The 26160-nt window shown below is 35.9% G+C and overlaps 1 protein-coding gene across 1 annotated transcript in view; it reads left to right on the forward strand.

Annotated features, from left to right (window-relative positions):
- The first annotated feature begins 289 nt into the window (after window positions 1-289).
- LOC126977732 (cytoplasmic FMR1-interacting protein) overlaps window positions 290-26160 on the forward strand; it is a 45178-nt gene continuing 19307 nt past the window's right edge. Inside the window, exons 1-15 of the mRNA XM_050826414.1 lie at window positions 290-566; window positions 5326-5462; window positions 5806-5985; window positions 6998-7179; window positions 8592-8719; window positions 11016-11113; window positions 12928-13032; window positions 13642-13727; window positions 17959-18079; window positions 19694-19885; window positions 20454-20668; window positions 21287-21417; window positions 22974-23144; window positions 24211-24293; window positions 24805-24947. Of these exons, the coding sequence (XP_050682371.1) occupies window positions 491-566; window positions 5326-5462; window positions 5806-5985; window positions 6998-7179; window positions 8592-8719; window positions 11016-11113; window positions 12928-13032; window positions 13642-13727; window positions 17959-18079; window positions 19694-19885; window positions 20454-20668; window positions 21287-21417; window positions 22974-23144; window positions 24211-24293; window positions 24805-24947 (2048 nt within the window). The 5' untranslated portion in view covers window positions 290-490. The remainder of the gene's footprint in view (window positions 567-5325; window positions 5463-5805; window positions 5986-6997; window positions 7180-8591; window positions 8720-11015; window positions 11114-12927; window positions 13033-13641; window positions 13728-17958; window positions 18080-19693; window positions 19886-20453; window positions 20669-21286; window positions 21418-22973; window positions 23145-24210; window positions 24294-24804; window positions 24948-26160) is intronic.

Below are 26160 nucleotides of genomic sequence, written 5' to 3' on the forward strand. Positions count from 1 at the left end.
AGCCATTGTATATATCGTGTGTCTTTTTTGTTTTAGATACAACTACAGTGTTCTTTGCGGTAAATGATCTCAGCCGTTAAAAATGCTTAGTTTTTGATCAAGGCATTGTTCATTCACGAAATCCGCTTAAATAAAAGTGTTGATTAATATACACTCGTAATTGGTGAAATCTAAAAACGCCATCAAGCAAATAACAATGACAACAAGCCTCAAATCAATACTGTGCAATGCCAAAGAAAAAAAAAATATCAATTCTCAAAAGTCAACTGTCAAAGTCAATAGTTAGCTTGTAATAGGGTGGAATGTTGTTTATTGCGTTATGTGATAACTAAATAATTAATTTTAACGTGATTACAATATCCTGTACATCACCATAATCAATCAAACAAAATATAAATCCAAAGCTAGTGTGATGCTAACAAATACGAGATTGCTCGTATAATACTGTTACTGTTTACTTATTTGGGTGTGTTCTTGTGAGACTTGAATCATGTCTGTGAGTGAAAAGGTGTCTCTTTCCGATGCTTTGAGCAATGTGGATGTTCTGGATGAGTTGACTTTACCAGGTAACCAATATATAACTTACAACATTCTTGATAGATGATAATATATACTCTCCATGGGAAATAGTTTATGACAGGTACATCCTGTAAGCTAATTGTGGACGGAAAAAAGTAGAAACTGGTGATTCAGTATTGGTGAATTGAAAAATGAAAAAAAAAAAAACTTAATATTTAGACAGAACCACCAGAACTTGCAATTGACACAACTTGTTTTTTTTTGGAATTGAAAATGACCAACTGGTCAATAAGTATCTATATTATATGGTAATGCAATTAGCAAATTGTTTAAATATATTTACTAACCATATTGCCATAATTTCTCAGAACTTTTTTAAGTTATTGAACCAGACAAATATCACCATTTTAGCGAAATTTTATTGAAAAATTTAGTAAAATTATCCACTTATATTCAATATCTATCTTGTTTAGTACATAATTAAATTTTCCTTTTTAACCTTCTTGTTATGGTAACACTCAGGAGGTGCCTTGCAAGTACAAGTTCTGTCAATGTGTATTATTTTACATGTATTGATTATAATTAGGATGATTTGAGTGAATGAACACATAGTTCAACGGACAGATGCCGACCACATACCGGAAGGCACAGTGTTAGTAGGCGGACCACAAGATGGACCAACGATCTGGTCAAGATTGTCGTGGAAATCTTTGGGGGAAGTCTTTGTCCAGCTGTGGACATCTTGATGATGATGATGAGAAAAAGTAATGATGATGAGAAAAAGTATCAGAAAGCTAATGATATAAGCTATAAGACCATGCAAATAAAACATTTTAAAAATGTAATAACGGTCAGAACTTGATGAGGGAGTAGGGTGCCATACGGCACACTTGGTTTTCGTGTATCTGAAAAATATAATGCTCTGGGGCACTGCCAATTTCGGAAGGTTAATAATTATCATTGGAACTTTAATTTACACTAAAGTATAAAACTCTTATTTAATATAATATATTGGTAAATCCTGTGTATTTCTATAGACTTGTTAACATTTATAAAAATTACAATGTATTCTGTTGAATTTCCTATTAAATAAGTAAATAATGATAATTAACCAGTGGGAGGCTCTTTTGCACAGGATGCCGGCTAGATTATGGGTACCACAACGGCACCTATTTCTGCCGTGAAGCAGTAATGTGTAAGCATTACTGTGTTTCGGTCTGAAGGGCGCCATAGCTAGTGAAATTACTGGGCAAATGAGACTTAACATCTTGTCTCAAGGTGACGAGCGCAGTTGTAGTGCCACTCAGAATTTTTGGGGGTTTCAAGAATCCTGAGCGGCACTGCATTGTAATGGGCAGGGCGTATCAATTACCATCAGTTGAACCTCCTGTTAGTCTTGTCCCTTATTTTCATAAAAAAAAATATCTTTCTGTGATCATTTTCAAATGAAACTGCATTTTGTTCTCTAGAACACCACAAATTACATGTTTTGAACACCACATAAATATGTTTAAATTTAAAATCAGATATAAACTATTAGAATATTCTGTATGTAAAAGGCAAATAAACTCTATTCAGTTAGGCTTAAACTAAGCACTTTTGAATAATCACTATATATTTCATTTAAAATTACTGAATCTACCACATTTCCAGAAAAGAAGAGCTAGTAAGAAGAACATACATACTCAATAGCCATTATTAATCAATAGAGTATTTTACTTACTGCTGTAATATACATAAGAAATTAGTTTGTGAGGTGCTGCATCCAATGTATGAATCATGTTTACAGTTTAAAGTGTTTTACGGCCATTCCCAATATACTATCTACAGATAGAGATAAATTACTACCTTCTACTGCCAGTAATAAGCTGTCAATAATGTGAAGTTGTCCCAATATACCTGATAAGTCATTCTTATCGCCTTATATTAGGACGCGTGAATTGCAATTCCCATACAGACTTCTATCGCTGGTAAGCTATATGTTCTCCTATGGACAGATAGTGTGTACTGATAAGGTGAGTTACAGTCAATAAGTTTATTGGGACAGAAAAGTCAATGATAGTTACGATTTTTACGTTTACGATTTCTTAGGCCACAACCAGAGAAAGAATATTGGGAACAGCCGTTAACCTTCAAATATTATATATATTCAAAGAATTAACTGTATAAATATAAATTATTGTTTGTGTAAGAATGCTTTGTGAACATGATGGTCGTTAACTGACTGACATAATTAGTAATGGCACCCAACAAATAGGTACAATGATTTATCTAAACTAATATCATTAGATGAATTATTATAAACAGGAGATATTTGTGGTTTTGTAATAATTTGTATTGTTTTCACACAAAAAAACTACTAAATTGATTTCATAAATGCTTCCACCATATAAAAACTGCATCTACACTGAGTGACATAGGCTATATAAATAGGGATCCCTATTAAAAATGCAATAATATAACTCAAGGTGTGAAATTTTTGTCATAAAAAATCTGTCATCTCGTGCACTGCAGAAACTATTGATGATAGAACCAAAAAAATGTTCAACAATATAGAGCATATCAATATCTATATATATGGATGTGAGACATGGGCACTCAACAATGAGCACCGAGACAGGCTTAAGTACTGCCAAAGATCTATGGAACGAATTATGACGGGAGCACATAGTCAGAGAGTCAAGAGGTAGCACACGGAGCCAGAGTAGACCTCGAACAAGATGGGAGGATGAACTGAAACTCACAGCGGGCCCAAACTGGATTAGAGTGACCCATGACAGACTTCAATGGAAAGAGCTAGAGGAGGCCTTTGCCAAGCGGCACACTGAGTTAAGAGACATACTCTAACTCTGAATAAAAACGGCTTAATAGATAATAATAATATTGACACACTTTCTACACAAATTATCTTGCCCCATTCTCTCTAGTTAAGCATATATAGCCTGTGTTTGTGTGTGTCATGTAACCCATTTACATGACAGTGATATATTTAATACAATATACTTACTTAAACATACATATATTCATATAAACATACATATATACATTTGAACATCCATGACTCGGAAACAAACATTTATATTCATCATATAAATGCTTGCACCTACCCGGATTCGAACCTGGGACTTCTAGCTTAGAAGATAGGATCGCTAACCACTCGGCTATACAGGTTGTCATAGATAATAGATAGATATCAATATCTACAATAAAGTCCCCTATACCATATGTCCAACTACTGTAGTTATGCCACTATAACTATTTTTTTACATTTGAAAAGTTGGTGCGGAAATTATTGATGATCAAACAAAAAAATGTTCTACAGTATTAAGGTGCATATCGATATCTACAATAAAGTCCGCCATACCATAATTTGTCCAACTACTGTAGTTATGCCACTATAACAATTTTTTTACATTTTAAAAGTTGATGAAAGTGACAACAAAGAATAAACCATATTATTCATACCTTTGTATTAATCCTTATAGCATTATATGATATTTTTTAAAGATTGTTTTGAAACCTGTGAAATAATTTTTAAATTATTAAAATTGGAAATGTCAATTCTGTTCTATTCTATTCTTCCCACTGTGGCTTCTGTGGAAGTTATACGACAAGTGTGCCAATGTCAGTTTAAGGTAGACCACCAAGCTTAGAGTATTAAAATAATGACTACGTGAACTAAAACTTTTAATTTAACAAACAAAATAATACATATAAATATAATGCAATAATATAAATAGATTAATATAAAATAACTAGCTGACCCGGCAGACTTCGTACTGCCTGAATGGATAAATAAAAGACCTAAACTGTTGTATAAAATAAACAAAAACAAACAAAACGAATCCTTTTCTTATTATTTCAGTCCGAGCATTTTCAAATTTATTCACTTTTTAAACCTTCTCTGGACTTCCACAATTAATTTTAGACCAAAATTAGCCAAATCGGTCCAGCCGTTCTCGAGTTTTAGCGAGACTAACGAACAGCAATTCATTTTTATATATATAGAAAATAATATGTAATGTTATTGTCAGTCCCTATAATAAATAATAGATAAGTAATCATTTTTCGTACTTTTAAATTAACATAATGAAAAGATACGACAAACCTTCTATTCTATTCTTTTAAGTGTGGCTTTTGTGGAAAGGTCGCCACAATTGAGCCAATGTCAGGTTGTGGTAGGCTACCAAGTAACCAGTAAAGGTACAGTGTTGAAGAGCATTCCAGTTTTAATGGTAATAAACAAAAACAAAATGGCACGTAACCGAAAATTGTGAGGATTTGCTATAAAATTCTCTCAAGCTACGATAAAGAAGTTTCACTTCAATAAATCTATAGTCTGACTTAGTAGACTTTCCTCCGTGAAACCGTGGGACACTGGTAGTTCACAGAGTCATAAATTTGATTGTAATTGAAGCCATCATCATCAGCCGGAAGTCGTCAACTGCTGGACAAAAGCCTCCCCCAAAGATTTCCACGACGATCGGTGCTGAGCTGCCCTCATCCAACGTATTCCGTCGATCTTCACCAGATCGTCGGTCCATCTTGTGAGGGGCCTACCAACAATGCGTCTTCCAGTACGTGGTCGCCATTCGAGGACTTTACTGCCCCAACGGCCATCTGTACGTGGAACTATGTGCCATGCCCACTGCCACTTCAGTTTCGCAATCATTTGGACTATTTCGGTAACTTTGGTTCTTCTACGGATCTCCTCATTTCTGATTCAATCTCGCAGGGAAACTCCGAGCCTATAAATATATAATTGAAGCCTTATAAGCGAAATAAATAACTTAATTATATTTCCAGATGAACAGCCCTGTATTGAGGCAGCACCCTGCTCTATCCTATACCAAGCGAACTTTGACACCAATTTTGAGGATCGCAATGGCTTTGTAACTGGTATTGCCAAATATATCGAGGAAGCTACAATCCATGCTAATCTGGTTAGTACTGGCTAGAATTAGTTTGTTACGTATCATTTACTAAGGTTTTTTTTATCTGCTTAATGACTACTCTCACAGAGGGACTTCACAGGTCTTGGATGGTTAGCACACCTATGAACCGAGAACACCCTATCGCACACGTGGTTGCATATTCACACACTCTCCATGTAGTTTAGTAGACATATGAGTTACACGATGTTTAGTGTAGCTGAAGTATGATATAAATAGTTTTGTTGACCAGCTAACGTCAGGGTGTCGAATTTGCGTGAATGAATTTGCGGCGAGCGCGCGCATCTTCCAGAGTAAAGATTTCGTTTGAGATTTGCGTCAATACGTCTTACAGAACGAACTGCTGGAAGAGGGCAACGCTCATGCAGTGATGCTGTACACCTGGCGGTGCTGCAGTCGCGCTATTCCTCAGCCCAGGTCCAATGAGCAGCCTGACAGAGTCCACATATATGAACGGACAGTCCAAGTGCTGGCTCCGGAGGTGGATAAGTTGCTGCAATTCATGTACTTTCAGGTATGTGCTTTTATATCTTTACGTTACTTACCAGTGGGAGGCTCTCTTGCACAGGATGCCGGCTAGATTATGGGTACCACAATGGCGCCTATCTCTGCCGTGAAACAGTAATGTGTAAGCATTACTTTGTTTCGGTCTGGAGGGCGCCGTAGCTACTGAAATTACTGGGCAAATGAGACTTAACATCTTACGTCTCAAGGTGACGAGCGCAATTGTAGTTTCGCTCAGAATTTAGGGTAGGGCATATCAATATCCATCAATTGAACGTCCTGCCCGTCTCGTCCCTTATTATCATTAAAAAAAAACCTATATCGCATGTATACCTGTTGGTCGGTATTTATATGGCAGAGATTTATTTTATTTTTTTATTTAGTAGGAAGCCAACGTTGTATTCAACTCATAAATATAATATATTATTATCTAACATCGTATACCCCATTTAATTTTTTAACCGACTTCAAAAAAGGAGGACGTTCTCAATTCGTCGGTATTTTTTTTATGTTTGTTACCTTAAAACTTTCGAATGGTTGAACCGATTTTGATAATTCTTTTTTTATTTGAAAGCTGGTGCTTCCCGTGTGGTCCAGATCTGACAATGGCATCCATGAGAAAACCATAAAAGTCATAAATTTGCTATACATTCGTATGTAGTGGATGATAAATTTACGAATAACTCAATATCGCGCCAACCGATTTCGATGATTCTTTTTTTATTGGAAAGGATATACTTCAAAGATAGTTTGGTGAGAGTACCTACTATAACATGCCACAGATTGGAAATGGAGCGACCGCCCTCAGGCTATTAAATAATAAGTTTAATTGTACAATATTACTTTGTAAACATTTTTTTTTGATTAAAAAAAAGCACGCTGAGTTTGTTGCGCCCGTTCTTCTCAGGCCATAGGCATTCATTTTGGAATGAGTCGTAGTTTTTTTTTTTGACTTTCAATAAGTGATGTCACATCCTGTTTTGAATGAAAATATTTGAATTTGGAAATTTCTCGTGTTTTAGCGTAAAGCTATAGAGCGCTTCTGTGGTGAAGTTCGTCGTCTGTGCCACGCAGAGAAGCGAAGAGACTTCGTGTCAGAAGCATATCTCCTGACACTCGGCAAGTTTGTGAACATGTTCGCTGTACTCGACGAGCTAAAGAATATGAAGAGTTCTGTCAAAAACGATTACTCTACGTACAGAAGGTGAGATGATAATATTGACACGAGAGTGGGTCTGGGATTGGAATAATAACTGTGGGAGGGAGGTGGAAGGCTCCTTTGCACAGGACGCCGGCTAGATTATGGGTACCACAACGGTCCCTTTTTCTGCCGTGAAGCAGTAATGTGTAAGCATTACTGTGCATCGGTCTGTAGGGTGCCGTAGCTAGTGAAATTACTAGGCAAATGAGACTTAACATCTTATGTCTCAAGGTGAAGAGCGCAGTTGTAGTGCCGCTCAGAATATTTGGGGTTTTTCAAGAAAGAAAGAAGGGCGTTTCAATTACCATCAGCTGAACGTCCCGCTCGTCTTGTCCCTTATTTTTATAATAAAAACTACGCTTACGGCCCCTCCCAATATTCAGTCTATCTCGGGCTGTGACCTACTTGAGATAAAATTTGTAACTATCATTGACTTTTATGGCCCAATAAACTTATCGACGGTAGCTCACCTTATCCGTACACGCTGCCTGTCAATATGAGGACGTTTAGCTTACCAGCGATAGAAGTTTGTATGGAAATTGCAATTCACGCGTCCCAATATAATCCGATAAGAATGACTTATCGGATATATTGTCAGTAATTTATCTCTATCTGTATTTATAGTATATTGGGAAAACCCAAAAAATTCCATACACTGGTTGGTATATCGAACCCGGGTCTACAGCGTCTGAAGTAAACACTTTTCCGCTGAGCTACGAGTATTATTTATTATTATATAGTACAGAGTATTTTTAATACAGTGTATAATCTAATATTTTTATTTATTTATTTTTTATAACCCATACATTGTTAGGTTCAATTCAGTTCAGTTGTTTGTTTGGCCGCTCACAGGGTAAAAGACTGCTCCAAAATTTACCATTTTTCTATATCCTAAGCAATATTGAAACAGTTTTTTCCTGCTGATCTTTTCTAGAGTTGCATCTCTTTCAGATTGGCCCAGTCCATTTTGTTCTTCCTAATGTCCATCTTTTATCTCGTAATCTTGCTAAATGACCTGCCTTTATTTTCATTTAAGTTTAAGACAGTGTTTTAGTGCATCTGTGAGTTTTGTTTTGTGTATCAATATTTTTTAACCGACTTCAAAGAAGGGGAGGTTCTCAATTCGACTGTATTTTTGTTTGTTTGTTACCTCAGAATATTCGACTTGGGTGAACCGATTTTGATGATTCTTTTTTATTTGCAAGCTGATGCTTCCCGTGTGGTCCAAATAAAATTTGGTCCAGTTCTGACAATGAAATCTATAAATAACCATAATTGTAACTAGAATTAGATTGTTTTTTACTTTTTAGTGCATATTATATCTATTTCTTTAAGTCGGTTGTTTTTTTTGTTCTTCTTAGTTTCAGGATACTTCTTGCGATTGCATCAAATATTTACATATTGTTTTTACACAGGGCTGCCCAATTTCTGAAGGTGATGTCTGATAGCCAGAGTCTCCAAGAGTCGCAGAATCTGTCCATGTTTCTGGCCACCCAGAACAAGATCAGAGACACAGTCAAGGATGCTTTGGAGAAGATTAATGGTGAGATCCCCAATTTTTTTGAAAACTTAAAAAAAAAGATCATCGGTACCACAACGGCGCCTATTTGTGCCGTGAAGCAGTAATGCGTAAACATTACTGTATTTCGGTCTGGGCGCCGTAGCGAGAGCAATGAGACTTAACATCTTATGTCTCAAGGTGACGAGCGCAGTTGTAGTGCCGCTCAGAATTTTTGGCGTTTTTAAGAATCCTGAGCGGCACTGCATTGTAATGGGCAGGGCATATAAATAACCATCAGCTGAACGTCCTGCTCGTCACGTCCCTTATTTTCATAAAAAAAGTACTCGCTTTGCTCACGATTAAGCCCTTTAACATTTATTTATCACAATAAAGTTATGCTACAGTATTTCCCGCAAGTTGTTACTGGGATGTGCAGCCATCTTAGCAAGTGTTCGCGATGAAATAAGAAAGATTTGGATATCTTCTCAAAGATGTTCTATTAACAAAGGTAATATTGTATTGTCATCGGCACTTGATATGTGGAAAATTTTCAAGAAAATTAAATTTATTAAAATAATAGTTTAAAAAAACTAAAAAACACGCTTTTTATAGAAAACCGAACTATAACATAGAAAATAATTTTTTTTATTTTAAAAAAAGCGTGGGGTGCATGGTGTTAATAGTTATAAATATTTTATTGACAGATATGAGTAGAGTGATTATCATTTTGATAATATTTTAAACAGCACCCCACGCTTTTTTTTTAAATAAAAAAAAAATATTTTCTATTTTTTAGTTCGGTTTTCTATAAAAAGCGTGTTTTTTAGTTTTTTTAAACTATTATTTTTTTATCAAATTAGTGTAATGTCATCGGTCCTCGATAAATCTAAAAATTTTGAACGAAATCTAGCCGTTTAAAGTGGGTCAAAATCGCGCCCAAAGAAGTCGGTTACAAACATACAGGTGAAGCTAATAAAAAGCGTATAATGAGAGTAGAGTATTAAATCTGTAGATCATAAAGTTTAAATGTATACCTATCATAATATGATTCAGAAGACGTCCACTGCTGGACAAAGGCCAAAAATCTCCACAACGATCGGTCCTGCGCTGCTCTCATCCAACGTATTCCGGCGATCTTGACCAGATCATCTGTACATCTTGTCTGCCTATCAACAAAATCAAATATTTTTATTCAAAATAGGATTCAAATTCACTTATTGAACATCAAAAACTACCACCCATTCAAAATAGACTGCCTCAGACCTGAGAAGAATAGGCGCAAGAAACTCGGCGGGCTATTTTCAATACTTCGTCTCCCGGTACGTGGTCGCCATTTGAGGACTTTACTACCCACCGGCTTTTGTCTGTTAAGCTATGTGCCTTGTCCACTGCCACTTCAGTTTAGCAATCATTTAGGCTGCGTCGGTGACTTTGGTTCTCCTACGGATCTCCTCATTTCTAATTCGATCTCACAGGGAAACTCCGAGCATAGCCCTGTCCATTGCCCTCTGAGCGACCATGAGCTTTCTCATCAGGTCCCATAGTTTGCGACCACGTCTGAGTACAGTGAACCTTCGTCTTCAGACACTGGGGTATTTACATATAGAATATTTTACGGAGATTCCCGAACGCTGCCCTGAATATAAATATACCTATCTCTACATATAATAATATAGCCTTTATTCTTAACTAACATAGATAACTAACAATACTCTAAAACAAACATGAAACACTAGAAACAAAATAACTTATTCTAGTATTTGTATTTTTTTATAGTTTGTGGATCTGTTTGCCAATCGGCAAAGGCCTCCTCCAACCGTTTCCATTCGTGTCTTTCTTGAGCGACTTTGTTCCAAGTTATTCCTGCCACTTCCCTGATATCGTCCTCCTATCTTTCTGGGGTCTACCTCTTTTCCTTTTCCCTTCCCTGGGATATCGTCTTGTCATTTTCTTACGTAGTTAGTCGGATCCAAGAACTTGGCTGAACGACAAGGGCTGACTGACATAAATAGAGGAATACACCTTTTTAGGATATTGAAGGATTGGCGAATAGGCTTAGTTCTGCAGCATATGCCTATAAAAGAAAATTACACAGTTAACTGACATAGATACGGTGCGACTAGTTAAGACTAGACTTAAGATATTTTCATAGTATTATGTCCAATGGTATATTGGTATGGGGCAGTGCGGCCGATATTAATATTTATTCTTTGTGCTGCAGAAGAGGGCTATTCGCTTACTCCATTTGTCATGTTCTCTTACCATGTGCCCAGCCCATCTCCATTTGAGTCTTCTTATTTCGGATTTATACATATATAATTACTTAATTCTTCAACAGGTTACGAAGATCTGCTGGCAGATGTCGTGAACATATGTGTCCAAATGTTCGAGACGAAGATGTATCTAACGCCATCTGAGAAGCATATGTTGGTTAAGGTATCATTTTCTATTTGCTTTAGATGTCAATCATTGAGATAACTATGTCCTGGCCTGAGGAGGTTTAGATGTTATTTTTTAATGAAAATAAGGGATGAGACGAGCAGGACGTTCAGGTGAATGTGGGCCAGCTTGAAGTATTGCCGTGCTCTATTTTGACAATCCAATTTGGCTTTACCCTCCAGATGACCGCGGAATGGGCAATCGCTCGAAATTTCGAGACCCAGTATTCCGATACTAGGGGAGACTGTAATAGAGCATGAGCCCATGAACCCCAGACCTACGTTATTTTATAAAAGCTTAAAGTTTGTCAGCGCGTGCTCACAACACAGGTAAGAATGGTGGACCTTTATTGAGTTTGGGTTACAGTACCTTTGGCAGGTAAACGGTAGTAAAGGTGTGTAAAATACCGATTTAAATATATCAAATAATAACGGTAAATTTTCGGTATTAACTTCAGAATATTATTAAAAATCAGGTTATTCATTGCCAGACACTTAACATAGTGGCAACCCCTTGCCAGACACCGTTAATGTTTATGAAATTATATATTACGTCATAAAAGCTGATTTTATTATATATAATACTTGGGTAATAAGTAGACGATGTTTCCTCATTAGCCTGACACTTTTGATAGTTCCAACCCCTTGCCAGACAAGCATTGTAAATCGTATGAAGAGATTCGTGATTAGAATGACTTGTCAATAAACTTTTTGGCGCAGACTTATATAACTGATAGTCTATGTAAATTTTGAAAACATTCTAAGAAAAGACATTCGCTGCTACAACTACCTTAAATTTTTTATTTATTCTGTCAATAACAGCTTTAAAAAAAATATAATATAATTAATGAAAAATTAAAAATGTGTTTATATTACAAGTTATTATTATTATAAAGGATAAAAAAATAGATTGATGACATTACATATTATTTTAAAATTAATTCACATTTTTTCAATGTCTCGTCAGAAAATAATGTTATTTTATAACTACTTTCGTTGCAAATAATATAAATTAATGTATCATTCATTATACTTGTTTTTTAAAACAAACTCACTTTTATTTACAAAGTCACAGAAACAAATTGAAAAACATATAATCTACGTATCATACAACATTTATATTGAATTTATATTATAGTCTTTATATATTCGAAATATTTTATATTGTTAACTTATAATGAATATTTGAACTTGAAGTAACACAGTAGAAATAACAACTGGGCAGTGAGGGACCGCGGTAGACTTTACTCGCCATCTCACTCGCACTCACCCATATGCATACTGCCTCGCGCTCTCATACCCTACATGCTTGTCTGGCAAGGGGTTGGAACTATCAAAAGTGTCAGGCTAAAGAGGCAACATCATCTACTTATTACCCAAGTATTATATATAAAAATCAGCTTTTATACTATGACGTAAGTGAAATTATAATTTCATGAACATTAAGGGTGTTTGACAAGGGGTTGCCACGATGTTAAGTGTCTGACAATGAATAACGTGATTTTTAATAATATTCTGAAGGTGCTACCGAAAAATCGCACGTTATTATTTAATGTATTTAGATCGGTATTTTACACACCTTTAGTGCCGTTTACCTGCCAAAGCCACTGTAACCCAAACTCCATAATGGTCCACCATTCTTACCTGTGTTGGGAGCATGCGCTGACAAACTTTCAGCTTTTATAATATACCGTAGGTCTGGGGTCCACGGTCTCTTAGACCATAAAGGAAGTGTTATAGACGTGAGGGCTGTCTAGAGAGCCTTACATAAAGTGTCTTTGAGAGTTCTTAAATAAAATGTATTTTTATTAGGTGATGGGTTTCGGACTGTTCCTGATGGACTCCGAAGCCTGCAACATCAACAGGTTGGATCAGAAGAAAAAGATCAAATTGGACCGTATTGACAGGATATTTAAGGTTAGTTTTGTTTCGATAATCAAAATTATCTATAATAATAGCCTTTAATAACAATCTTTACAAAGTTTAATATTTGCATTTAGTTTGCAGTAGACATCGGCACAGATTGTTTGCTTTCGCATAGGCCTCCCCCAGGCTCTTCCAGTGTTCTCGGTCATGAAATGATCTGCTCCACGTCATACCAGCGGCATCTTTTAAATCGTCGCTCCATATACGACTTGGTCTTCCAAAATTATCTATACTCCAATATAATTCTGTGTCTCTTATTACATTTATTTGTAAAATTTTGTAATAAATAAACGTTTACGGCTGACTGACACCCATTGTACCATTTATGTTTGTCTGTATGTCCTTGCACGATCTTCGAAATAGGTGTCTAGAGAGAGATGATTTGACTGATTAATAGGTTATCTGTTACCCGCTACTCCATCCGTTTAATTATCACAATCCCGCATTTTCGGGAAACTGTAACTATTTCGAGATATCATATACCCTATGCCATTTCCTACCCATTCCAGGGCTTTTGCTAATCATAAAAATTAAAAAATATCAGAGAAATCAAACAATATTCAAAAGTCAAAATTTTAGTGTTATAATAATTTATTTCAGAATTTGGAAGTTGTGCCGTTGTTCGGTGATATGCAGATTGCGCCATTTAACTACATCAAGAGATCTAAACACTACGATCCTAGCAAGTAAGTGCTTAATCCCACTTCTGATACATAATGTTGTTAATTTGTATAACTTTTTGTTTTGTGGTTAATATCGCTACCTTTTAACTAAAAGTGTTGTATAATATTTGGAAACTTCACTGGTGAATGTGCTAGTTTTAAGTTCTGTTAATATAATAATTATTCTTGTAATACTATTTGTTTCCTATACATAAATAAATAATAAAATTTTAATCGCGATGTGGTGATGGCTATGTACCACAAATACCTTTCGTATTTACAATTGAAGGCCATTTGTAATACGGCCGGTGGCTTATCACTTTTCATCAATTATTGAGCTAATTTAAAAACCCATCCCACTTCTGATGAAAGCACTCACTATCCATTTTTAAGAACATTACCAGCATTGAGAATCCTATTTATTGAACAATCTCAATCCAAATATAAAAGTTATGCGGTATATTATGCTCTCTGTTAAGTAAATTTAAATAATCATTACATATTATGCATGCCCTGTTATTTTTTTTTTCGGAATAATTGCAATATATTGTAAATTATCTCTACTGGCTACTATGAATTCGTAAGCGCGCTTTTCACTCGCGGTGCAAAGGCCGCGAATACACGAAAAAGCTCCCGATTAGTGTCGGTTTTAGACCCGCGACAAAGGAATTGCGCTTGACTCATAGCGCGTGAACGCATCTACACTAGATATGATGAATATAACCATCAACAAATAAATTGAACTGATATTTAAAATCAACCATTATATTCAATAAATAAATTTAACATTATGGAATAAAAATATCATATCAACTTCAATCAATTCAAACTGGGTTTCCGAATTAACTAAATTTAATGTTTGGAAATTTAACCATTAATATCTTAATGTTAAGCATCATTTTCGTACGTTCATATAATATTTTGCTACCCGACCGAAGTATACCTATTAATTATGTTAGTTTCATTCCATTGTCGTCCTTACTATAGTCACTATAGTGTTTGAATTGCTGATTTGCTGTATGCGATATTTATACTCGAAGCAAAATGAAATGATATTGTTAACAAATAACTATACTGCGATTAGTGATTTGCTGTATGCGATATTTTTAATCGAAACAAAGTGAAGTGATATTTTAAACAAATAACTATTGTGCTATTAGTGATTTCCTGTATGCGATATTTATATTGGAAACAAAATGAAGTGATATTTTAAACAAATAACTATTGTGCTATTAGTGATTTCCTGTATGCGATATTTATATTGGAAACAAAATGAAGTGATATTTTAAACAAATAACTATTGTGCTATTAGTGATTTCCTGTATGCGATATTTATATTGGAAACAAAATGAAGTGATATTTTAAACAAATAACTATTGTGCTATTAGTGATTTGCTGTATGCGATATTTATATTGGAAACAAAATGAAGTGATATTTTAAACAAATAACTATTGTGCTATTAGTGATTTCCTGTATGCGATATTTATATTGGAAACAAAATGAAGTGATATTTTTAACAAATAACTATTGTGCTATTAGTGATTTGCTGTATGCGATATTTATATTGGAAACAAAATGAAGTGATATTTTTAACAAATAACTATTGTGCTATTAGTGATTTGCTGTATGCGATATTTATATTGGAAACAAAATGAAGTGATATTTTTAACAAATAACTATTGTGCTATTAGTGATTTGCTGTATGCGATATTTATATTGGAAACAAAATGAAGTGATATTTTAAACAAATAACTATTGTGCTATTAGTGATTTGCTGTATGCGATATTTATATTGGAAACAAAATGAAGTGATATTTTTAACAAATAACTATTGTGCTATTAGTGATTTGCTGTATGCGATATTTATATTGGAAACAAAATGAATGATATTTTTAACAAATAACTATTGTGCTATTCATGTATTCCTGTATGCGATATTTATATTGGAAACAAAATGAAGTGATATTTTTAACAAATAACTATTGTGCTATTAGTTATTTGCTGTATGCGATATTTATATTGGAAACAAATTGAAGTGATATTTTTAACAAATAACTATACTGTGATTAGTGATTTGCTGTATGCGATATTTATGCCGCCGAATTCCACCTTCGCACGACACGCCACAAGTTAGGACGTCATCCCCACCATTTGGATGTGTGGCGGTCCTCCACAGTGCGGTTTTCAAGGAGCTTTCTTCCTCGTACTACAAAGCTGTAGAATGAGCTTCCTTGTGCGGTGTTTCCGGGACGATACGACATGGGTACCTTCAAAAAACCGCGTACACCTTCCTTAAAGGCCGGCAACGCTCTTGTGATTCCTCTGGTGTTGCAAGAGAATGTAGGCGGCGGTGATCACTTAACACCTGGTGACCCGTACGCTCGTTTGTCCTCCTATTCCATAAAAAAATTATATTGGAAACAAAATAAAATAAGTGATATTTTAAACAAATAACTATTGTGCGATTAGTGATTAATTGCTGTACGCGATATTTATATTCGAAACAAAATGAAGTGATATTTTTTACACATAAATAAACTGCGATTAGTGTTTTGCTGTTTGCGATATTTATATTCTAAACAAAATGAAGCGATATTTTAAACAAATAACTATTGTGCCATTAGTTAATTGCCGTATGCGATATTTTTAATCGAAACAAAATGAAGCGATATTTTTAACAAATAACTATTGTGCTATTAATGTATTCTTGTATGCGATATTTATATTCGAAACAAAATGAAGCGATATTTTAAACAAATAACTATTGTGCCATTAGTTAATTGCTGTTTGCGATATTTATATTCTAAACAAAATGAAGCGATATTTTAAACAAATAACTATTGTGCCATTAGTTAATTGCCGTATGCGATATTTATATTCGAAACAAAATGAAGCGATATTTTAAACAAATAACTATAGTGCGATTAGTAAGTGACTTGTTATTGTTAATTTTTTTTTCAAGTCGTTGTTTAAAAAGGAAGGTAATCGTAAAGCAAGTGTATCTTATAAAGTGTTCAAGTATGAAGAAAAAATCGTTAAATTTTATCTAATAACATTTATATTATGTGATTTAATTTGATAATATATTAAACTTCATCAACATTCACATCAACCATTAACCAAATGTTGTAATTGTCAAATAATAATGTGTAATATTTACAACCAATAAAATAGCGTTATTTTTTATCAATTAACTGTTAATTAATATGAAATATTCAACATTTACCCCCGAGGTGCGAAGCTGCCACACCGCGCGTGGCGCACGTGCCAATCGTGTCTTACCGACGCCAAGGTCAACGGGCTCGGGTTACAAAATAAAATGTATTGCTCTTGAAGTGTTTGGGCTTGGTTATAAAAACGAAAGTCGACGCTTTTGTTTTTAAACAAGCTAGCGGTTTGTTAGATAACATAAAGCTTAACCAAATGTTATAACTGACAAATAATATGAACTAATATTTTCAACCAATAAAAATATCAGTTAACTATTAGCTAATATAAAATTTCAACCATAATTGACATCTGTGATGTACACTTGCAGCTTTTCGCAGTAGCGTAAAATACGCCCTCGCGAGTGGTTGTGCGTAGGTTTGTTTATTAAATAGGTACGAATAATTAACTTGAGCTAACACTGGTTGAGTGCTATGGCAGGCTAAACGCCACAAAATTCCACCTTCGCACGACACGCCACAAGTTAGGATATCATCCCCACCAACTGATGTGTTGCGGTCCTCCACAGTGCGGTTTTCAAGGAACTTTCTTCCATGTACTACAAAGCTGTGGAATGAGATTCGATACGGCATGGATACCTTCAAAAAAGCGCGTACACCTTCCTTAAAGATCGGCAACGCTCCTGTGATTCCTCGGGTGTTGCAAGAGTTTGTGGGCAACGGTTATCACGTTACAGTACCCTCGTTTGTCCTCCTTTTCCATAAAAGCACCATAATAATAATAAAAATAATATATATATATATATATAATGACTATATATATAGATAGTAGATAGTATATAGATAATGAATATATATATATAGATAGATATAAGATATATATATATATATATATCTTTTTTTAAATAAAGATAATTATATACACACAGCGTCACATTAGCACAAGCAATCATGTCGTCATTCATTTTCTTTGAAGTCCCGGACGAGACTGCGAATGTTTGTGGTACTAAAAATGTGGTACTAAATTCTTTACTCGGTATCAAAGATGTAAATATCTGGCTCTGTGTAACTGTCTTTTGAAATTCAGGTGGCCATTGTCGTCCAGTCCAAATCCACCATCTCCCCAGGCCGACCTGATGGTGCACCTGCCTCAGATCAGGGAGGAACACCAGAATTATATATCAGAACTGTCGAGGTACAGCAATGAGGTAAGCATAAATCGCAGTGAATTCAAAGTGTGTATTGTTTTTAATGAAAATAATGGACGAGACGAGCAGGACGTCTAGCTGATGGTAATTGATACGCCCTGCCCATTACAATGCAGTGCCGCTCAAGATTCTTGAAAATTGCCAAAAATTCTGAGCGGCACTACAATTGCGCTCGCCACCTTGACACATAAGATATTAAGTCTCAATTGCTCAGTAATTTCAGTAGCTACGGTGCCCTTCAGACCAAAACACAGTAATGCTTACACATTACTGCTTCTCGACAGAAATAGGCGCCGTTGTGGTACTCATAACCTAGCCGGCATCCTGTACAAAGAATCTCCCAATGATAAGCGGGAGGCTCCTTAGCTGTTTGTCTAAACCATAGTTTCTCAACCTTATTTTACTCACCGCCCACTTTGAGAATATGTTTTTTTCTAGAGTATTTTCGTGTTATTTTTGTCTTTTTAGACTATATTTTTTAATCTACCCATGCCCCATCTGCGCCATCTCAATGTCCTCTAATTTTCTCTGGGTCATCTACGGGGGGCCACCCCGAAAATCTCAAACGCCCACAAGGGGGCGTTATCGCCCACGTTGAGAACCTATGGTCTAAACTAATATTATATAAAGCAATCATTTGTATATTTGTATGTATCTTTGTAATGTTTAAACAAAAAACTACTGGACCGATTTAAAAAAATCAGAAAGCTGCATCTTCATTGAGTGACTATATTCCATTTAATAAGAATAGGAATCCTTAATAAAAATTCAATAATATAACCCAAGTAATGAAAAAATCTGTCATCGCCTGCGCTGCGGAAACTATTGATGATAGAACAAAAAAATGTTCTACAGTATTATAGAAGCTATTGGGCTGTCTCTGCGATAATCTCAGCTGTCAAATGACTATAAATATTTATCCAATGATTGTTTTAAGCTTAAACTTAACTAAGCAATAATATAATAGTAATATTGACACACTTTTACACATATTATCTTGTCCGAAATAAGGCATAACCTGTACTATGGGTACAAGACAACAATATATTTAATACAATATACTTACTTAAACATTCATAAATACATTTAAACATCCATGACTGGGAAACAAACATCCATATTCATCATATAAATGATTGCACCTACCGGGATTCGAACCCGGGACCTATCTAGCTTAGTAGTCAAGGTCACTAACCATTCGGTGGGTCGTCAAGTTTTACGATAGTAGTAGGTATCTTATACCAGTTCCCAATATACTATCTACAGATAGAGATAAATTACTACTTCCTACTGTCAATAATTAGCTGTCAGTAATCTGAAGTTGTCAATATACTCGATAAGTCATTCATATCACCTTATATTGGGACGCGTGAATTGCAATTTCGACAGACAGCGTGTACGGTGAGTTACCGTCGATTAGTTTATTGGGACAGAAAAGTCAACAATAGTTACGATTTTCATCTCAAGTAAAAGATAGACTGAATATTGGGAAGGGCCGTTAGTGCGCTTGAAAGATCTCAGTCTGAGTTTAATGAATTAGAAGTCTGTTGGGAGTATGTAACAGTTGTATTCATTCGCAGTACTTAACAAATATGTATTCATATGGTATTTTAGGTGACCACAACATTCAAAGAAGCCGGTTCAGATTCAGAAAACAAGGCCGTAACAGAGCTGTGCCTTCGAGGACTCCATCTGCTCTCTTCCTGGTGCTCAGTCCTCACAGAGCTGTGCTCGTGGAAGCTGCTACATCCCACAGACCATACCACCAACCCGAGGTGCCCTCCCGAGGCGGAGGAGTATGAGAGAGTGAGTTGTCCAGATACATGTAATATCATATTAATATTTTTTAAATGAGAAATCAGCACGATTCTTGAGAACAGATGCTCGGAGAGAACTGACAGAAACAGTCGGAGAGAGGAAGTGAACTGGATGCTAATTAAGATGAAAGAGGATTGCACTCTAAGTAAACAGATAAAACATTTTAAACTACCATTTCGTAAACATAACAGCATATATATTTCTTTTTTTTAATATTTTATGTACACACACGGCACGCTAACAATTTTATTATATGCTGTCATCGACCCTACTCCCAATACTTATATATTCGCAATGCAAATAATTCTGTCAAACAAAATGGTGAGCGGGTGCGGGGGGAATGCTCATTGGTTGCTCATTGCTTCTGTGGATTTATATAACATTTATTAACTTTTTCTTATTTTTAAGATTTGGTATCTTATAGATCGCAGTATCTGAAACCGGTTACCTTATTATTAAGTGTCTATGGCTTCTAATGTCGGTCTATGTAAAACATATTATTGGTCCTTCGAGCCTGAAATTGTTCTACATGAAACATTTTTATTTTACTTCCCAGGCAACACGATACAACTACTCATCTGAAGAGAAGTTCGCTATGATCGAGGTGATAGCCATGATCAAGGGTCTGCAGGTGCTCATGTCTCGGATGGAGACAGTCTTCACGGATGCAGCGCGCCGGTCCATTTACGCTGAGCTGCAAGATTTCGTTCAGTTGATACTGAGAGAACCGCTCCGAAAAGCAATTAAGAATAAGAAGGATTTGATACGGAGGTTAGATTTGCATTTTTTTTTTTCACTGATGAATACTGCAATAAATGTTGTCAGTAACAAAATTTTCCTCAAAATTGTTTAGACGATATAAACTTTCGTTGTTACACACTGCGGTAACTTCCATTGAATTATTTTGTAGGCTTGAACGTGTCTGTAACTCATCAATATGTTATGTTTTTAAAGTGATAACCTCACTTTTAGGATTAATACACAAATAAAATTTGAAAAACATAATTTTATGATCGATGCGGGATTCGAACCCACGACCTCCGGCGTTCCGTGCCGGTGCTCTAACCAAACGAGCTAATCGTTCACGTCACGTTAAATCGGCACGGAACGCAGGAGGTCGTGGGTTCGAATCCCGCATCGTTCATAAAATTTAGTTTTTCAAATTTTATTTGTGTGTAAACTCATCAATTATTGTCTCCGTGCGTAGAAATTTTGTATGTTGCCGTTTAGACTTGACTCTTGATTTATTTATTTATTTTATTAATTATTAACGCCTATCTTGAGCATGTCGGTGACGTGAACCCATAAGATTGTCCCTTATCAAAAAGAGCCCATTACGGCTAAAGAAATTTCCACTTCAAACATAAAGCAGCAATGTATCGTTTACAGTATAATAGTGTCAGTGCGAGAGACATGTGGTGACTGGGCGAGAGGTTGCGAACCCCAACAGGATCCAGCTTTACGGGGCAAGAAGGACGCAGAAGCGAGCTTCACCATCAAAGTGCCCCGAAGGAACGTGGGTGAGTTGTAACAAGGAATTACTTAACAATTTATAATTTTAACTCTGTAATGCCAACAAGTCCCGCGCGCCTGCAGAAACCATATTCTGCGCTGTTTTGGCGCGAACCCCGGTGAAAACCGGCAAACAAAAATCATAAAAATCCCTTGATAGCAAATATTTGTAAAACAAAAATCATTGATTTACCACCTACCCCACTGCCACCCAAAAAAGTATGCCCCAGACCTAAGAAGAACTCAGCGGCCTTTTTTTTCTCATAAAATATCGTTACAATGTAATATTTTAATAAAATTTATTATTTATTAGCCCACGGGCAGTCGCTCTACTCCCAATATATGGTTTTATTAAGAAAATCATTTATGTTATGGCAACCTTTAGCACACAAACGGTTTTCAACAATTCTTTTGAATTTCGTAACACATTTGTTTTGTAAATTTTCTGGGATCATGTTGTAAAATTAAAAGCATGAATTTTGCGTTGATTAAAGCTATTCTCAAACAGACAGCGAACCGAAAGCGTGGCGAAGCGTTTTCATTTTGTTATGTATAGTATCGTTTGAATATAGTCACATAGACACGCGAAAGCGAACCGAATTCGTGGCGAACAGGACAAGCTAAACGCGAGCGCGCAAAGCGAGGCGTGACCGAGATAGTTGTATTAGCTGGCGTCGTATGACCGACGTCAAACAGAGAGCGAATGCGAGACACGAAGCAAGAGCGACGGTTATTTATATACAAAACATTGAAACGAGTGGTGTCCCGCAACGCTTCGCTTTCGTCTCGCTGTGCCTACTGTGTAGTTTGACGTCTCAGCTTCGGTTCGCATTCTCCATTCTTTCAGATTGGTTCTGTTCGCATTTATGTTTGACAATAGCTTAACTGAGCCAGGCTTATCTCACTCCCCGTGTAGGTATCGAAATCGTAAGTACGTACGGCGGCCTCTACAGAGTAGGCCAGTCAGTAGGGACTCACGAGCGATACACACGCGCATACTTATTTGTCACCTACTTCACAGATCTGACCGATATTTTATAAATGGAGAAACATAAATGAAGCAAAGCATGTTAAAGGTCATTGCGTTCCAAATTTTAATTTTTTAAGCTTCGCTGAAACAATCTAATTTAAAGTTATTACTATGACATAGATATTACCGTTCATGATAGCTACCTATTTATTTCCTTTAAATTAAGGAGGCTTGATAACGAAAGAATATTGACTTAAAATTACCTATACCTATTTATATTACAGAAAAATTTTTTTACTATTTTTATAAGATGACCTTATACTAGGTAAGGTACATTAATAGGTAAAGAAGTCAACTCTAATATATGGAAGAGGTAAAAGTCATGCGATAGAAAGAGAGGCAACCTCTAGGTGATTCTGTGCGATCTGAATTACACCTTATTGTGTGACCATAAGAGTCCCTATTTATTTAATTGATTTTGCAGAGTGAGACTTCCATACTTTGTACTATCATAATATATTCTGTCACTGAGCTACGAATATAGCAATTTTAGTCAGTCATAGTTTAAAATATTTGTGATTTTAATTTTTTTAGGTCCATCGTCCACCCAGCTGTATATGGTGAGGACGCAGTTGGAAGCGTTGATATCTGACAAGTCGGGAGGTCGACGAACTCTACGCAAAGACCTGGATGCTACCACACTGCAGCAAATTGAGGCTTTCCATCGGCAGAGTTTCTACTGGACTTACCTTCTGAATTTGGCCGGTGAGATTGCATAGAAACAAATAAAACTTTTCTTTAAAAAACCACGATTAAATTTTCTTTGTTCAAACGAACTTGGACTTAAATGTTTTTTATTCGAAAGTAATTAATTTACATGTCCCTCGTTCGTATACGTATGGGACAAAATTTATTTATTTGTTGCATAAAATCATTTTTAATTCAATAATGTATATATACCCATATGTAGGCGCGAGGTTTCGTCCACGCGGCGTTTAAATGAACGATCCCTGTTGCCCTCTTCACCACGTTGCATACTTAAGGTTAATTTCAAGTAATAACACGAAATGAGTCTTGTCGGCTATTTAAAGGTATACTTAGTTTGAATAATTAGACTCAATAATAGCACACTATAGGTACGGAGGGAAATAGATAAAACTTGCATTGAGTTCAGCGTGCGACTTCGCCGAAGGCCTTAACACGACTAACTCAAGTTCCAACCTGTTGACTAGGTCTGTCATCAATTATAAACGTCACTTTTGACGTCTTTAACTTAGCGTCATTGTCAAACGACATGACACATGACGTATTGTGCGGAACCGGACACAGACCTTCCTCCAACGTTATTTCTGAAGGAAACAGCTTTGACGCCCTTTAAGTATCGACATCTATCGGGTATTATTTATGTTATCGGGACCTTCACTCTCTCGTCGGTGGATCACGCGCTCACACGCTTGCACAGCGCTCCGCGACCCGCGTCTTCAAGTAATGTAATGGCGGACGCGCCACCTTACTTACCTCATCAGTGACTAAGTGACCTAAACACCAAACACGAACTAAACGAAGAAAAAAGGATTTATATACCGCTTTGATTCCCCCGGTGGCTGCAGAGGAGTACCAGCATTCACCACGTCAGTTCCCTCTATCCCTGTATATCTTTCCTCACCAGTACATCTAGCTTACAATATCTAACATGAAACGAGTGTTTATATTTTGTAGAAATAATGCTTTTGCGAAGAATATTTATTAAAATACACTCGACATTATTCATTTAAAAAAGTAAATACCTTTTTTTTATTAAATTTAATTTAATAATGAAATTTTATTCCAGATTTTCTCTCCAAATGCTGCGATCTGTCTCAACTGTGGTATCGGGAGTTTTATTTGGAGATGACAATGGGGCGAAAAGTTAACGTAAGTAATAGCGTGTCCTAGATGGAACAACTGAAGTAAAATAAATGTGATATATCAAATTCTCGTGTCGCGGTGTTTGTAGTTAAACTCCTCCGAAACGGCTTGACCGATTCTCATGAAATTTTGTGGTCTGAGAATCAAACATCTTTTTTTCATCACCCTAAATGTTGAAGGTAGTCCACCCCATTATACTTTTTTTATTTTTATTTTATTATGGTTCAGAATTGAAAAATACGTACAAATTCAAATTTTTGCCCTTCTACGATCGACAACTATTTTTATATTATTCCGTTCCATCCACAAAACCGATATAGGGTTGCAAGATGGCAATCGAATACAATAATTGTAGTACGATATATATGGTAGGTCTGAGAATCGGTCGTCATTTATTTCTTATACCCCAAAAATTTTAATTATTGATTTGTTTTTATTACTTTATATGCCAATACAACGTTTGCTGGGACACAAAAAATTTATCTTCTTTTTAAATCGTTTTTTTAATGTTGTTCAGAAATGCACAGTGAGACACAACCATAACGAGGAATGCAACGACCTGATCACCATGGAGAAACGGATCCAGTTTCCGATCGAGATGTCCATGCCCTGGATCCTCACCGATCATATACTGAAGAGCAAAGAGCCAGCCATGATGGAGTAAGTTGCCTTAGATATAGTACCGAAATATACAGCCACAAGTCATCTGCTAACGACGACGCTAGTTGTTTGGTAAGTTGTCGCTAGATGTCGCCATGTCATAAGATGGCGTGCATTAGTAAGGTGTTCTTTCTAAATTTCACTTAGGGGGGAGGGGGGTATTGGAAAATATCACCTTATTATTATTTTTCTAGCAGAAACCGGTAATCAAATGTGAACGAGTCTGTATAGACTGAATTTGAATTATTATTTTCCTATTTTTTGTTAAGGGACGAGGCGAGCAGGTCGTTCAGCTGATGGCAACTGATATGCCCTACCCATTACAATGCAGTGCCGCCCAGAAATCTTGATAAACCCAAAATATCTGAGCGGCACTACAACTCTCGTCACCTTGAGACATAAGATATCAAGTCTCATTTGCCCAGTAATTTCACTCTTTACGAGACCGTCCAGACCGAAACACTGGTAGGCTTACACATTACTGCTTAGCGGCAGAAATAGGCGCCGTTGTGGTACTCATAATCTAGCCGGCATCCTGTGCAAACCAGCCACTGGTAGGAACGAACTTATCATAAAACGGTTAATATTTTAAAGCCATTTTTTTGGAATGGGTGATAGTTTTTGACTTTCAATGAACAACTTTTGGGATGTCATATCCTATTTTGAATAAACTCGAGCGAGGGGAAACTCTAGCGAGGCTAATAGGGCTTTCATAGCCCAAAAGAGATGCTTAAGAGCTATGACAGGAGCTTTTTACTTAGATTCGTGTGAACCACTGTTTAAAGAATTACGTATTCTTCCATTTCCCTGTATGTATACATATATACGAAATATGTATCTATGTCAAACAAAATGACCATTTATTTACAATAGCAAGAGATATTTATCCGAGAAATACAAGAAACGGTGACAGACTGGTGATTGCACACAAACTTCATAATGCATCCTACGGAAAATGTAGCTATGTCATGTGTATTACCAGACCTAGTAGTAACCTAATATCATTCATTACTGATTATATACAAATAAACTAAGTATTAATGAAACAATTATTTATTTTAGTAGTAATTTACATTTTGTATAGTGCAATAATTAAAATTTACTCGAATATTCACTTTTTAAAATGAATCGCTCATTTTTTGTAAACAAAACAATAAAAATATCGAAGAAAAATGGCGGGGATCGAATAACCTACTTTTTTTTTACGGCGCGC

The sequence above is a fragment of the Leptidea sinapis genome, chromosome 2 (assembly GCF_905404315.1).
Source record: "Leptidea sinapis chromosome 2, ilLepSina1.1, whole genome shotgun sequence".
In the NCBI taxonomy this organism is placed as follows: domain Eukaryota; kingdom Metazoa; phylum Arthropoda; class Insecta; order Lepidoptera; family Pieridae; genus Leptidea; species Leptidea sinapis.